At 58.8% G+C, this 14958-nt stretch overlaps 1 protein-coding gene across 4 annotated transcripts in view; it reads left to right on the top strand.

Annotated features, from left to right (window-relative positions):
* LOC121021476 (TLE family member 5) overlaps window positions 1–14958 on the top strand; it is a 43985-nt gene that overhangs the window by 22215 nt on the left and 6812 nt on the right. For 2 of the 4 annotated variants that reach the window (XM_040461861.1, XM_040461863.1), the window contains exons 3-13: window positions 334–397; window positions 797–841; window positions 3052–3114; window positions 5994–6068; window positions 6384–6567; window positions 6925–6944; window positions 10624–10731; window positions 12172–12216; window positions 12770–12919; window positions 14349–14487; window positions 14640–14800. In XM_040461861.1, the coding sequence (XP_040317795.1) occupies window positions 334–397; window positions 797–841; window positions 3052–3114; window positions 5994–6068; window positions 6384–6567; window positions 6925–6944; window positions 10624–10731; window positions 12172–12216; window positions 12770–12919; window positions 14349–14487; window positions 14640–14800 (1054 nt within the window). The remainder of the gene's footprint in view (window positions 1–333; window positions 398–796; window positions 842–3051; window positions 3115–5993; window positions 6069–6383; window positions 6568–6924; window positions 6945–10623; window positions 10732–12171; window positions 12217–12769; window positions 12920–14348; window positions 14488–14639; window positions 14801–14958) is intronic. The other 2 variants (XM_040461862.1, XM_040461864.1) reach the window with 2 other exon arrangements.

Genomic DNA, 14958 nt, shown 5'->3' with positions numbered 1-14958 from the left:
GGTGCGCAGCCAGGCGGGGGCGGGGCCTCCAGGGTGCGGGGCCGAGGGAGACCCCCTCCCCCAGGGGCGAGGGAGGGCTTCCAGGTGGAAGCGCAGCTGAGGTGGCTGGGGACCGTCGGTGCTGGGACGCTTGGAGCCTGAGAAGGGGCGGGAAGGGACCGGGACCTGGAGGTGGGCCGATAATGAGGAAGTGGGGAGGGGGCCAAGAGCCAAACCCATCGCTTTGGAAACTGGCCCAGATGGGGTGTCCCTGGGTCTTTCGCGGGGTGGGGGCGGGGTGGGGGTAGAGGCCGGGGGGGAGCAGGACCCCCATGCGCCCCGTCTCCTTTCCAGCCTCAAGCTGGAATGTGAGAAGCTGGCCAGTGAAAAGACGGAAATGCAGCGACATTATGTCATGGTGAGGGGGTTTTCGCGCCAGGATGGGGCAGCGGGAGGGCTCCCTGTGAGTAAAAGCGCCTGGGGTGTGAATCCCCACTCACCCTGCCACTCTGGGCCTCATTTTGCCTGTCTGTAAGTTGGGAGCCCCCCAACTCTTACAAACAATGGGACAAGGATGTCCCCTCTCCCCACTGGCATCTCTGAGGGGCCAGGGTCTCCGGGCACATCCTACCTGCCCCCCCCCCCCTCCCTGCTTCTTCCTCTGGTCTTGCCCTCTGGGCTCCCAGGAGGCTGGGAGGCTCTGCTCCCTGCGGTGATCCCCCAGCCTGGGAGCCCCTGCAAAACCCAGCTTCACCCTGAGCAGGGCTGGGCACCCACCGGCCCAGCATACATCCCAATTGAGTTTTTTCCTTTGTAGTACTATGAGATGTCCTACGGGCTCAACATTGAAATGCATAAGCAGGTAACTGTGGTGGGGGGTCGGGGAGGGGGGTTGCTCAGTGAGAAGGGTGAGGGTCTGGAGCTTGAGGAGAGACCCAGCGATCTGGCAGTCTGGGGCAAAGCAGACCCAGGGAACAGGGGTCTTACCCGATTTCAGCCTCACGAAGGAAAGGAAAACACTTCTGAACTTCTAGAGATACGGTTCAGCAGAGGCAAGAAGCGGGCAGAGACGGCAGGGGCCAGGTGGCAGAGGCTGGCAGCCAGGTCGGGGAGGAGGTAGGGGACACATCTGTCCCAGGGTGGGGGCCGGCCACACGGTCTTGGAGGAGGTCCCATTCAGCCCACGGGGTCTGATGTTTGGAGGTGGAACCTGATGGTCTGCGATGGACCTCAAGCTTGTGTTGCTGCTTTGAAGGTTCTGAGGTTGACCGCGATGTTCTGAGACTCTCCTAAGCTTCTAAGTCTGATTCAAGGTTCTAAGTTAGACCAAAAGGTTCCGAAATTGACTCCAGTTGTTCAAGGTTGACCCCTCCAACCTGAGGCTGAACTCAAGGCTCTCTGATAGATAAGAGGGGCCCTGAAAGATTCTGAGGTTGATGGAATCTTAGATTTGGTCCCTGCGACTATCAGGGCAGTGGGCGGAGCCTACTGGGTGGGAAGAGGAGGGGGGTGGGCTGAGAGGGTGGGGTGGCCTGGGGGGCGCCTGCCCTAGTGTGCTGTTCTGGGATGTGCGGGCTCTACGGGATCCGGTGGGCGCCGGAGGGGGCTCGTCCGCCCGGAGCATGGTGTGGTCCCTTGGGTGTGTGAAATAGACTCTCTTGCAGGGTGAGGGGCATGTGCTAGGATCCAGTCTCTGTCCTCCTGCTGGGAACTCAAACTCTGCCCAGACCCAGCACCCAGCACCCCTCTAACCCAGGCAGAAGCAAAGAAGCAAAGCATGGACTGGCCGGGCACACACCTGGATGTGCCCTAGCTGCCCCCCCCCCCCCGTCCCCACCCACACAGCCCTCGCTGTGCTCAGCCCCCCGCGGGGCACCCCTGGCCCAGGCCCTGCCCCCGATGAAACCTGCAAGTAAGACCAGACTGTCTCTACTCCACTCCCTGGATTTCCCTCTACTGCACCCCCTATACTCTGACACCAAATATTGGGGTTTTCTGCACCCCAACCAGTTCGCACCCTGGCACCAGCAGATGTCCTGCGATTTGGCTCAGTTCTGACACTCTCTGCCTGGAGTTAGTGCGGACCCCCTCCCCCCCACCACCACCACCAAGTTCAGGGCTCAGCCCCACCGGACTGCCTCCGTCGGACATGCCGATCAAAAAGTCTGGGTCTCTGGCCCAAACTCCTGACCAACCAGCTATATATACACATGTCAAGGGTTCCCATAATCCCCTTCTCGGGTTCAATAATTTGCCAGAACCGTCCACAGAACTCAGGAAAGCGGTTCACTTTCCTGGATCACCCGTTTGTTATGTAGGATCTAACTCGGGCACAGCCAGGGGCAAGAGAGGTGCAGAGGGGGCGGGGGCGCACCATACTCCCAGAACCTCCATGCGGTCACCCCCCCCAAAGCTCTCCACCAACCCAGTTACAGATATCTGTGGAGGTTTCTGTCACTGGACAGGCCTCGCTGATTAAATCACTGACCATCGGTGATTAGCTCAGCCTTCATCCCTCTAGTAAACTCAGGTATGATCGAGAGGGGCTTGTTGAGGACAGAAAGATGCCCCCCACCCCCCACCCCTTGCCGTTACCCATCACTGAGAAATTCCAAGAGTTTTAGAGCCTCTGTGCCAGGAACTGGGGACAAAGCAAAGTAAACAGGTTTTTTATCCCAACACTACAAAGCCCTCCTGCTGAGTGTGGTGCATGGGGGTCTCTGCCTGGCAGTGGCCTCCGCTTGCAGACGAGACCCAGACCCAGAGACGCGGGCCCGGTGAGGGCCACTCCTTCGTTCGTGATGACCCCACGGCTTCTAAGTACCCCATCTGAGTTGGGCGTCTGCGTGGCTGCTTCCTGGGAATCTGTCGATGGTGTCTCGCGGCTGGTGTATCTGTCCTTGCCTTCCGGCTCAAGGCCGCCCTGGGCATCAGCTCAGCAGATCACTTCCTCAGCAGCCCCTCCGTCTGCCCCCCGAGCCTGTGTGCCACCCTGGCTTCAGTGCCTCCGTTTGCACCTGCTGGTGACCGCCCCCGCCCCCTCCAAGCTTCCTCCTCATTGTTTCCTGCCAGGCCGAGATTGTGAAGCGCCTCAGTGGTATCTGTGCTCAGATTATCCCCTTCCTGACCCAGGAGGTGAGTGGGCTGCCGGGACGGAGGGGAGCTGGAAGATGGGGGGCGGGGGGCTGGCTCGATGCCGATGCCGGTGCCACAGGCACTGGTTCTGCGGGGTGGCCTGGAGGGTACGGGGCTGGGGCAGGGGCTTCAGGGACGGAGGGAGGTGATCGCTGACGGTGACGAGCGGGTGCAACCAGGCTGCCTGGGTCCGAATGCTGGCCTTGTGCCCTTGGCGGCCTGCCTTGTCTGTGTCGTTGTGGTGATCAGACAAGCTGATCCGTGCAAGGGTGATACCGGGTGCTAAGGAAGCACCCAATAAAAGTTAGCCCTTACATATGTCCAGTGAAATAAGCCAGTCACCGAAGGACAAATGCTGTCCAGTCCCACTCACAGGAGGTCCCTAGAGGAGTCCCGTCCTGTCCACAGAGACAGAGAGTAGATGGTGGGAGCCAGGGGTGGGGCAGGGGGCGGGGAACCAGTGTTTCATGGGGACAGAGTCTCCGTTCGGGGAGATGGAAAGTTCTGGAGACGGATGGTTGCACAACAACGTGGATGTGCTTGCTGCTGCTGAGCTGTGCACTTAGAAATGGTTAAGAGGATAATGCTTATGTGTTTGTAACCACAATAATAATTTTAAAAAGCTGGAATCAGGGAAGGTGACATAATAAGCAGTGTGAACAGCTCACTGAAACTTAAAAAAAAAAAAAATCAGCCCTTTTAAGAATGCTCTGAGTGCGTGCCAGCCTCAGGACCTTTGCATCAGCTGCCCCTGCTTCCATCCGGAGCATTCCGTCCTCAAGAGACATGAGGGCAGTTTCCACTGCGGGGTGGATGAGTAGGGCAGCCTCACTGTGATGGGGAACAAAAATTTTGGACCCCACTGAATCTGAGATTTTCTGGAAGCTTGGGATGGAGGGATGTCCTGGCTGGGCTGAGATTGTAGACATGGTGTCTGAAGCCGGGGGTGGGGACAAGGTGGCTTAGTGAGTAGGGAGAAAACGGCAGAAATGAAGATTAAAAAAAACTAAGAAGTGAATAAAGACACACATATGTGCCACAGCGACTCCCTTCTAGATCGAGACTCAGCAAACTGCAGTCCAAGGGCCAAATCCCCCCCTCTGCCTGTCTTGGTTTTTTTAAAAATGTTTTTAATGTTTATTTATTTAAAAAAAAATTTTTTTTTCAACGTTTATTTATTTTTGGGACAGAGAGAGACAGAGCATGAACGGGGGAGGAGCAGCAGAGAGAGAGGGAGACACAGAATCGGAAACAGGCTCCAGGCTCTGAGCCATCAGCCCAGGGCCCGACACGGGGCTCGAACTCACGGACTGCGAGATCGTGACCTGGCTGAAGTCGGACGCTTAACCGACTGCGCCACCCAGGCGCCCCAATGTTTATTTTTGAGAGAGAGAGAGACAAGACCGTGAGCAGGGGAGGGGCGGAGAGAGAGGGAGACACAGAATCCCAAGCAGGTTCCAGGCTCTGAGTTGTCAGCACAGGGACTGATGCGGGGCTCAAACCCACGAACCACGATATCCTGACCTGAGCCGAAGTCCTGTGCTCAACCCAGGCGTGCCCTCTGTCTGTTTCATTAATAAAGTTTTATTGGCACAGGGTCATGCCCACTCACGTGCATGATCTCTGTGACAGCTTTCCTGATAAAATGGCAGAGAAGTTAAGAACTTCTGACCTGCAAAGCGGAAAATATTCTCTGTGACCCTTTGCCAAAAAAGTTTACCAACCCTTGGCTTAGACACGCTGACACACAGGTGTGCCACACACGGGAGCTTCCTGTGTCTCACACGTCCTCGGGGAGCAGCTCAAACCCCCGACCTCAGGAGTGTGGATAAACAGCCTTATACTCATACAGGAGCCACCAGCCACATGTGGCCATTTAAATACACATTAAATTGTATTTCTTTTTTTTTTCTAAATCCATTTGTTTCTGAGAGAGAGAGGATGAGCAGGGGAGGGGCAGAGAGAGAGGGAGACAGAATCCGAAGCAGGCTCCGGGCTCCGAGCTGTCAGCACGGAGCCCGACGCGGGGCTCGAACCTACAAACCGTGAGATCGTGACCCGAGCTGCAGTCGGACACAACCCACTGAGCTACCCAGGTGCCCCAGGAAAGCCCGATTTATAATTACTGGTGTTCACTGCGCTTGTGTGCCTGTTTCTTTGGCTTTGTGTTTGTTTCACGGTTTAAAATGGAAAGGGAGAGGGGCGCCTGGGTGGCTCAGTTAAGCGTCCGGCTTCAGCTCAGGCCATGATCTCACGGTTCATGGGTTCGAGCCCCGCGTCGGGCTCTGTGCTGACAGCTCGGAGCCTGGAGTCTGCTTCAGTTTCTGTCTCCCTCTCTCTCTACACCTCCTCCACTCTCACTCTGTTTCTCTCTCTCTCTCTCAAAGATAAATCTTAAAAAAAGTTGTAGGGGCACCTGGGTGGCTCAGTCAGTTAAGAGTTCAACTTTGGCTCAGGTCATGATCTCAGGGTTGGTGGGTTCGAGCCCCCCGTCAGGCTGTATGCTGACAGCTCAGAGCCTGGAGCTGCTTCGGATTCTGTGTCTCCCTCTCTCTCTGCCCCTCCCCCGGTGTGTGTGTGTGTGTGTGTGTGTGTGTGTGTGTGTGTGTGTGTGTCTTTTTCAAATATTCTGTGTCTCCCTCTCTCTCTGCCCCTCCCCTGCTCATTCTCTCTCTCTCTCTCTCAAAAATAAACACAAACATTAAAAAAATTAAAAGAAAAAATGGAAAGGGAGAGAGACAGAAGAGAAATAACAAAGCTCTGGGAACAAGGATGGGGTGGAGGGAGGCGGGGGGCCTCAGAGGGCACTGCCTGGCTGGGTGGGGGCTCCCAGCAGACGGGGAGCCTGAGCACCCCCTTCCCGGCTCCCCACCTCCCAGCATCAACAACAGGTGCTCCAGGCCGTGGAGCGGGCCAAGCAGGTGACCGTGGGGGAGCTGAACAGCCTCATCGGGGTGAGTCCGCCCAGCCCCTGCCCTGCCCTGGGGAGACCCCACCCCTGGGTCCCCGGCACCCAGTAGGTGCTAAAGCTGGAGGGTGCCGGGCGGGCAGCTGGCCTGGGCTCCGGCCTCCTTGGAGACTCTGGGGGACCCCCCCCCCCCCCCCCCCCCCCCCGGGGCGATGGGGGGGGGGGGGGGGGCGGGGCGGGGGCCGGGCCTGGGCCCCGCCCCCCTGGGGGCGGGGGGGGCCCCCCCCCACCCCCCCCCCGGCCCAGGGGCCCTGCTGGGCGCCCGTGTGGCCCGGCCCCGGCCCACCTCTCCTCTCTCCAGCAGCAGCAGCTCCAGCCGCTGTCTCACCATGCTCCCCCCGTGCCCCTCACCCCTCGCCCCACTGGCCTGGTGGGTGGCAGTGCCACGGGGCTGCTGGCCCTGTCCGGAGCCCTGGCCGCCCAGGCTCAGCTGGCCGCCGTTGCCAAGGAAGACCGGGCAGGCGTGGAGGCCGAGGGACCCAGAGGTGAGCGGGGCAGCACGGGGCGGCCTTGGCCGGAGAAGGGGGTGGGGGAGGGGGGAGGGTGGCACGGGGACTTAAGGGTGAGGGAGTGAAGGAGAGGGCCTGCAGGGCCGTCGGGGTCAACTTCACTCCCCACTGGCTGTGTGTCCTGGGGCGAGTTACTGCCCCTCTCTGGGCATCTACCTGAATGGTTCAGGAAAGGAACGATCCACCCCTTTGCAAGGGTGTTGGAGAAGGGAGATCCTGAGCCTGGAAGAGGGCTCTATCAACGCTGGAGGGGTGTGCCCTCTGGCACCTTGGGCTGTGAAACCCTCACCTCGTCTCCTTCTCTCTCTCTCTGCCTCACCTCCAACCGGCCAGCGGAGAGAGCTCGGAGCAGGGTAAGTCGAAAGGCATCCGGGAACTTGTGTGATATTGGCCTTGCATTCGAATGTGGCTGAAGCCAGTGGCTCTGAGCTGCTAAGGTCCTCCCAGCAGGACGCCCGCCCAGTGTTGCAGCTGGGTCGTCTGGAGCGTTTCGGTATCGGAGATGCCCCTACCGCTAGAGTTTTCTTTATGGAAGGTTTTCAATCGTGAGCTGGCTTTTGGGGGTTTTGTTTGTTTTTTTGCAATTGAATAAATGCATGCACGTGGCACCTTCCGCTCATGAACTTATCCATCATCCACTCGATACCACCATCTATCAGAGCGGTGCCCAATGGAAATAGAGGTGAGCCCTGTGTGTAATTTTTTAAAAAACTGCTTAATTTGGAAACAGTTACCAATGCATCGGGCATTGCAAAGAAAAGTGCAGGGAAGCCCCGTGTACCCTTTACCCAGCCTCCCCCAACCGTAATGTGTCGGATAAAACACAGTACAGGATGCAGGAAACCGCACACAGGTGCAGCCCACAGTCTCCTCAGCATCCATCCTTGTGCTGTGAGCTTGGTGTGTGTGTGTTGGGGGGGGGGGGTGTTCCGTGTGGTTTTTTTGCCTTTGTTCGCAGCATCACAATCTACTATGTGATTGCACACTTTCTAGTAGCCACATTTATTTATATTTTTAAATTAAAAAAAAAATTTTAGCGTTTATTTTTGAGAGAGAGAGCACACGCGCTTGTCAGCAGGGGAGGGGCAGAGAGAGAGGGAGACGCAGAATCCGAGGCAGGCTCCAGGCTCTGAGCTGTCAGCACAGAGCCCGACGCGGGGCTCGAACCCACGAGCCTCGAGATCATGACCTGAGCCGAAGTCGCATGCTTAACCGACTAAGCCACCTAGGCGCCCCTCTCGTAGCCACGTTTAAACAGTTAAACAGATGAGATGAATTCCGATAGGATATTTTACTTAACGTCATGTATCCAGAATATTTCAACGTATAATCGACATGAAAACTACTAATGGTGCTAAATCTCCACGATCCAAATGCGTTTCGCTCTTAGAGCTCATCTCAGCTTGCACCAGGCCCCCGCTCCCACCCCCTGCCGCCGGGGATACTGGGCAGTGTCTGGGGACATCTGTGGTTGTCACGACCACATGGCTTCTGCCCTTAGAAGGTCCCATTTCCCAGATGCGAAGCTTGAGGCACAGATCTTGAGAACAGCGGCGGGGACCCTCAGTCTTCGCTGGGCCTAGAGATGGGCCTCTCGATCCCCGTGTCTCTGTTATGTGTGACACGTATGTTCGTGTATGTTTAAGTACAGGTGACAGTGGTACCAGTTTACGTCCCCGCCCTGGGCCCTGTCTGTTTAACACAGTGTGGCCCTTTCTCACCTTTGGGTCGGAGAAGAGAATGCCCAGAGAATACTCAGCTGTAAATGCCTTTGCCCAGGCGGAGGTTAAGTTTGCGATAAATGCTGCCAGTTGCCAACTTGCCTTGTTTGTTTAACGTAAGACAATTGTGGGGCTCCTGGGTGGCTCAGTCGGTGAAGCGTCCGACTTCAGCTCAGGTCACGATCTCGTGGTCCGTGAGTTCGAGCCCCGCGTCGGGCTCTGTGCTGATGGCTCGGAGCCTGGAGCTGCTTCGGACTCTGTGTCTCCCTCTCTCTCTGCCCCTCCCCCGCTTGCCCTCTGTCTCTCTCAAAAATAAACAAACATTAAAAAAAACTGAAAAAACAGGACCGTAGTCCCATTGCATTAGGGCCTATCCCCACCCACTATGCCCTCATCGCAATTAATCACTTCTGCAAAAACCCTCCTTTCAGATAAGGTCTCCTAGTGAGGTTCTGGGTGGGCACGTGACTTTGGTGGACCCTGTTCAACCCCGGAAAGGGACCGTGACCCCCTGACCCTTGCCCCGAGCCCCCTCCCATCCAAGTCTCCTCAACGACCCCAGTCGTTTTGCAGCGCCTCCTTCCAGTGTAACACGTGTCACACACACAGAGACACAAGTTCGAGGCAGCAGAGGCTCCGTGGTGGGAACATAATTGCCAGAGAGGGCAGGGGTATGAGGAAGTGGCCGTTGTCGCACAAGAGATCCCGCCCCCAGGGGACACCAGCCCGTGTCTGGGGACATCTGTGGCTCTCACGACTAGGGGTACGCCTGGCATCGAGTGGGCGGGGCCAGGGTCGCTGCTCAGCCCCCACAGTGCCGAGTGGGGGGAAACTCAGGGACATGCTGTGCGTTTCTGCATTTCCCTGCACGAACGTGGGCTCACCGCGCGCCGGGCCCCGTGTCCGGCTAAGCGTCCGCAGCTCGCTGTATCTTCCCCGCAACCCTAGGAGGCGGGCACTGTTGGGATGATCCCCGTTTGACAGGGGACACGGGACACGGGTTGAGCGTGCGACAGGTTGCGTAACCTGCCCGAGGTCTCAGAGCCAATGGGAAGCCGAGCTGGGATTTGCGCCCAGCCAGTCGCCTCTCTGCGGGCCGATTTCCGCCTCAGTGATACATTGAGGCCATCTTTCCGTGCTGTCACATCTCTGACGTCTCTGCTTGTTTTTTTTTCTTTTTTAAGATGTTATTTTTGGGGCGCCTGGGTGGCCCAGTTGGTTAAGCGGCCAGCTTCAGCTCAGGTCATGATCTCGCGGTTCGCGTGTTCGAGCCCCACATTGGGCTCTCTGCTGTCGGGGCAGAGCCTGCTTGGGATCCGCCGTCTCCCTGTCTGTCTGCCCCTCCCCCTCACTCTCTCTCTCTCAAAAAAAAAATAAAATAAAATAAAAACACTTTTTAAAACTATCTTTAACAAGAGATTTTAGTTTACTATTTTTGTATTAAAAATTTTTTAATCTTTGTTTATTTTTGAGAGAGAGACAGAAAGCAAGTGGGGGAGGGGCAGAGAGAGAGGGAGACACAGAATCCGCAGCAGGCCCCAGGCTCCGAGCTGTCGGCACAGAGCCCGACGCGGGGCTCGAACTCAGGAGCTGTGACATCATGACCCGGGCCGAAGTCGGAGGCTCAACCGACTGAGCCACCCAGACGCCCCTCTGCTTTCTTTAAGCGGCTGCACGCTTTTGCATCTGTGGCCTGCTTTATTTCCTAGTGGCCTGTCTTGCTGAACGTGGCTTTGAATCCTGTGTGTGGTTTGCACAGAGCCACCCAGCTCTCAGGGCCCAACGTCTTATCTGCCCATGAGATCAGGCTTCAAGATAAGATCTCAGTTGAAGAAATGGTTCCATCCAGAACTGCAGTGCTTGAGAAATCACTGTGTGGGGCATCCCCTGTGTACAGCTGGAGAGACTGAGTCCCAGGGAAGGAGAAAACTGTCCGAGGGCACACAGGCAGGTTGATGTTGTGTCTCTGTGCTGGCACACCCAGCCCTTGACCTTAGAAGGTTGGTTGTCGACATCTGGTGGGCTGGCTTGGCATCCTGCCTCGGCCCCTAATTCGCTGTGCAGCCCTGTCTTCCTCAGGCTCAGTTTCCCTGTCTGTGCAATGGGATTAACCGTCACTTCCCCAAAGAACTTGCTGTGGGGTCAAGACCTTGGCATCGAGCCTGCCCTTGGAAGGTCCCATTTCCCAGATGGGAAGCTTGAGGCACAGATCCTAATTACTGTGTTTGGGGACCCTCGGTCTGGGCTGGGCCAGGACGGAGTCTGGGGCCCCAGGGCCCTGACCCTTTCTCGGGCCCTTGTGTCTCTGCAGAGCGCGTCCCCCTCCCCCCCTGAGAGCCTGGTGGAAGAGGTGCGACCCGGTGGCCCAGGGGGCAGTGGGAAGCCGCGAGCTGAGGACAAGGATCTGTCGGGACCTTATGTAAGTGGGGGGCAAGCGGGAGATGGGTGGGCCCCCCGGCCCCGCCCCTCAGGGCCTCCCAGAGCCCAGCTCTGGCCGTGACGCTCTCACTCTGGGGCCTTCCATAGCTCCCCACTGGGCACGGAGCACTGAACGACGAGAGGAGCTGTGGGGCCAGGCCCAACTCTAGTTGCTCTGTCTCCGTGGCCTCTGGGGCACATATCTGTTTGCCCACCTCCTGGCTTTGGCTCCGGCTCTTCAGTGCCCGGGCACCCCCCCCCCCCCCCCCCGCCCCTCCACGAGGCACAGAATACTCTCTCCGGGGCCCTCCTCCTGGGTCAGGACCACCCCCGCCCCTCACTGCACCTGCAGTTTCGGGGCCAGGCTGCAGGTCGGGGCTGGGACTGGCTGGCTGGAAAGCACGCGTCCCATCTACAGGGACAGCCTTCTCCTCCCAGCTGCCTGCTGGCAGGCCCGGTGTTGGCCAGTCCTGCTGTTTCTCAGAGATGCCTTTGATCTTTAAAAAACATAGCAGCCTGTTCTATACCCGTCAGCAGCGGGTATTTTAAATTTTTTTTTTCAACATTTATTTATTTTTGGGACAGAGAGAGATAGAGCATGAACGGGGGAGGGGCAGAGAGAGAGGGAGACACAGAATGGGAAACAGGCTCCAGGCTCCGAGCCATCAGCACAGAGCCTGATGCGGGGCTCGAACTCACGCGAGATCACGGGAGATCACGCGAGATCGCGACCCGGCTGAAGTCGGACGCCCAACCGACTGCGCCACCCAGGCGCCCCATCAGCGGGTATTTTAAAGAAGAAGACTGGGGACGGGGTGGGGGGTGGAGGGCAGGGGGCAGTCAGTCCCCGCCCCCCCCGCTGGGAGATGCGGCCTTCAGGCTGCAGCCTTGGTCTTCCCTTGCTTTTCCAGCAGCCCCACACGCCAGGGGACGTAGTACAGATGTGGGGACAGGTGTAAAGAAAGTCCTCTGGGGCAAGCTTGGAAGGCTACCTGGAGGGAGCGAGGATGAAGGCCAGGAGCCTAAGGAGGGGATGAGGTCTGTGCTAGGCCATGGGGATGGTGGCGGGCAGACGATCCCGAGAGGTTGACTGGCTCCGTGGAGAGAGAGCCAGTTGGGAGTTTATGGATGAGTCCTGGTCCCCGGCCGTCCCGTCCCGTCACCGAGGAGGAGACTGGGACCCAGGGAGGGCCGGGAGGCGCTCGGGGCCCCACAGCAAGTCTTGGGCCCTAAGTTCCGTCCCCTCGTTTTTCTCCATGAGAGACCCGCCCCCAACCCCTTGCACCTGAGCAAATGGCAGCCTTCTTTCTGAACTAAGCACATGGGCCTCTGAAGCCCCAGAATCCCGGTCAGACCGCGGCTGGCGGTCTCCTGAGATCAGTAAGGGGGCACGGAGGTAGCGGCATGGCCAGGGCAAGCTCTTTCCCCTGTGTCCCCCCAGGAGAGTGATGAAGACAAGAGTGATTACAACCTGGTGGTGGACGAGGTGAGTCGGGGTCTGGGCACAGACGGTGGCAGGCTTTCCCGAGTGTTGGGGGACCCAGAGGGAAGGGGGGGGTCCTGGCCCCCTCTGTGGATGGCTGTGTTGAGGGTGATGTGGGGGTAGGGGGAGCAGGGGATAGAGGGACACCCCAGGCTGACCTCCTCTCCATAGCACAGGTGGGGAAACTGAGGCCCAGAGAACCCTGGCAACGGGGCAGCAGAAGTAGCATCCGGCCCTGGCTCACTGTGTGACTGGGACGGCACGCCCCCGTCCCTGGCCTCACTTTTCCCCATCTGTTTAATGGGGGACAACAGAGCCAAGCCCTTACCCAGTCGTTTCTGTGTGGGTTTATGGAGTAGGTACTATCAATCCCATTTTACAGATGCGTAAAGTAAGGCACGGGGGCGGGGCGGGGCGAGGGTTCATAATCCTCCCAAGGTGGATCGTAGGAGGGACCCAGGCTGGAGTGCGGGTGGGGTTGGGGAGGGGTATATAGAGAGGGGCTCTCCTTCTTTGCCCAGTTCACCTCCACTCAATGTCACCTCCTCAAACCCAGGACCAACCCTCGGAGCCCCCCAGCCCAGCTATCACCCCATGTGGAAAGGCGCCCATATGCGTCCCCGCCCGTCGGGACCTCGTGGACAGTCCGGCCTCTTTGGCCTCCAGCCTCGGCTCCCCGCTCCCCAGAGCCAAGGAGCTTGTCCTGGTAAGGAGTAGGGGAGGCCTTGAAACTCACTTTCCGCACCCTGGGGACCTGGAAACAGATGCCACCCGATTAGATGTCGAGCAAGGAGACACCAGCCCGGCTGGGGTCTTTCCAGCGGGTTGTCCGGCATTTCCTTCAGGATTGTTTGCCACCTTCCTAAAATCTGCCTCGACGTTATCCAGGTATTTTCCCCAAGTCCACGTGCTCTGTTGAACCTAAATACATTACCAAAAGACCACTCACCCTCTTAGGGAGAAAGGGAAGCATCTCTTGCAATAAATAGGAAATCCCTTGGAAATAAACACACTCAGCTGCAGAATGGCTGCTCTGGGACTGACTCCAGCCTGGCAAGTGTCTTAACACTTGCCTTGGAGAAGCGGGAGATACAGCAGCCCCACCTGAGAGGTTGTCCCCCGCTTCCCCCCTTCCCGAAAGGCAAGAGCATTACGACGGGAACAACTTTCCCAGTGCCAGGTGTAGCAACCCCTCAGAGCACGCCCCTTAGGCATTCCCAGCCGGGCTCCGTTTGGTCCCACCCCTGCCCTCACCAAATCTTCCCCAGACCCCTGCCCGGCGCTTACCCGGAGAGTGCGTCGGTTTCTAGGCCTCCCCTCCCAGCAGGTTGCTATGGCAACCGCCGAGGCTGGGGCTGACGGTTGCATCTCCTGTGACCTCCTCCACTCCGGGAGGCCAGAGGGGGAGGGGCAGCTCCGCTCTCCGGGAGAAGCCCCCAGAAGGCCTCCCTTGTCCCGCGTGTCCCCACCCACTCCCCCTCGTGGAGTGGGGTTGGCAGGAAACACGTGATTGTGTAGTGGAAAGACGGCACGGGGACGTGAAGTTTCTTGAAAGGCAAAGGAGGTGACAGCAGAGAGACTGACAGCGCGTGTGCTCCTCCTTGGAGATCCCCTCCCCCTCTCCTCAGGTGTCCCCGCAGGGAGAGACAGCTGCAGGGGCACCCCAGTGCTGGCTGCCGGTCCCTCGCCTGAGTGCAGGCCTGTGCTCCCCCCCTCCTGAGTCCTCCGACTGTCGCCTTCCTCCGCAATGCCCGCTCCCTGCCCCGTGTGCCCTTGCTTGAGGCCTGTCTACACCCGCACTCCTCATACCTGATCCTGTGCCCCCTGGGCTCTGGCAGCGGGTGCCGGTCCCCCTCCCCACGCCGTGTGCAGCCCTGCGGGCAGTGCGTGCCCATTCCGACTCTGCTGCCCGCCTGGCGCTCCCGGCCTGTGGACCCGCGTGTCCCTGTGCTCAGGGCATCAGCGGTGGGGCCCATGCCCTTGAACCCCACGTGCTCGGCGCGCAGACACCTCCTGTGAGCCCCCGCCTAGCTCCCTCCTCCCGTGCCAATTTCTCACCAGATTGTGGGCAGCAAGGGGCCAGGTGCTGGTGCCAGGGTGGGGGTGGGGCGTTCAGTCCCGACCTTTCTCCCCAGAATGATCTTCCCGCCGGCACTCCCGCCCCCAAGTCCTGCGACTCCTCCCCGCCCCAGGACGCGCCCACCCCAGGGCCCAGCTCAGCCAGTCACCTCCGCCAGCTTGCTACGAAGCCAACGCCTGGCACGGACAGTGTCGGTGAGTGTCCACTGGGGCCCGAGCAGGTCTCTTCTGGGGGGTTGGATTCAGCTCTGGGATGGCCTCAGAGTCCGAAAGACCAGCCAAGGCAGTGGAAGGCCGGATCTGGGTCCAAGGTGTCTGAAGACCTATCTTTGTCTCTTCTCACTCAGCCCTGAGGAGCCCCCTGACCCTGTCCAGTCCCTTCACCACATCCTTCAGCCTGAGCTCCCACAGCGCCCTTAACGGGGACCTCTCTGTGCCCAGCTCCTACGTTAGCCTCCACCTGTCCCCCCAGGTCAGCGGCTCTGTGGTGTATGGACGGTCCCCCATGGTGAGTCCTCAGTGTGGGGGCACCGGGAGGTATCGGAGGGCACAGGGGCTGGGGGCCGGGAGGAGAAACCAGTTACACAGGAGGAGACAAGGGGATAGGGAAAGGGACGGGAATCCTGGCTTGGCCAGTGCACGCGGGGAGATGATCTGAGGGTCTCA

This window comes from Herpailurus yagouaroundi, unplaced genomic scaffold (genome assembly GCF_014898765.1).
Source record: "Herpailurus yagouaroundi ecotype Mexico unplaced genomic scaffold, PumYag 295, whole genome shotgun sequence".
NCBI lineage: Eukaryota > Metazoa > Chordata > Mammalia > Carnivora > Felidae > Herpailurus > Herpailurus yagouaroundi.
Note: the sequence above shows the minus strand (reverse complement) of the source record. Positions and strands in the feature narration are given on the sequence as shown.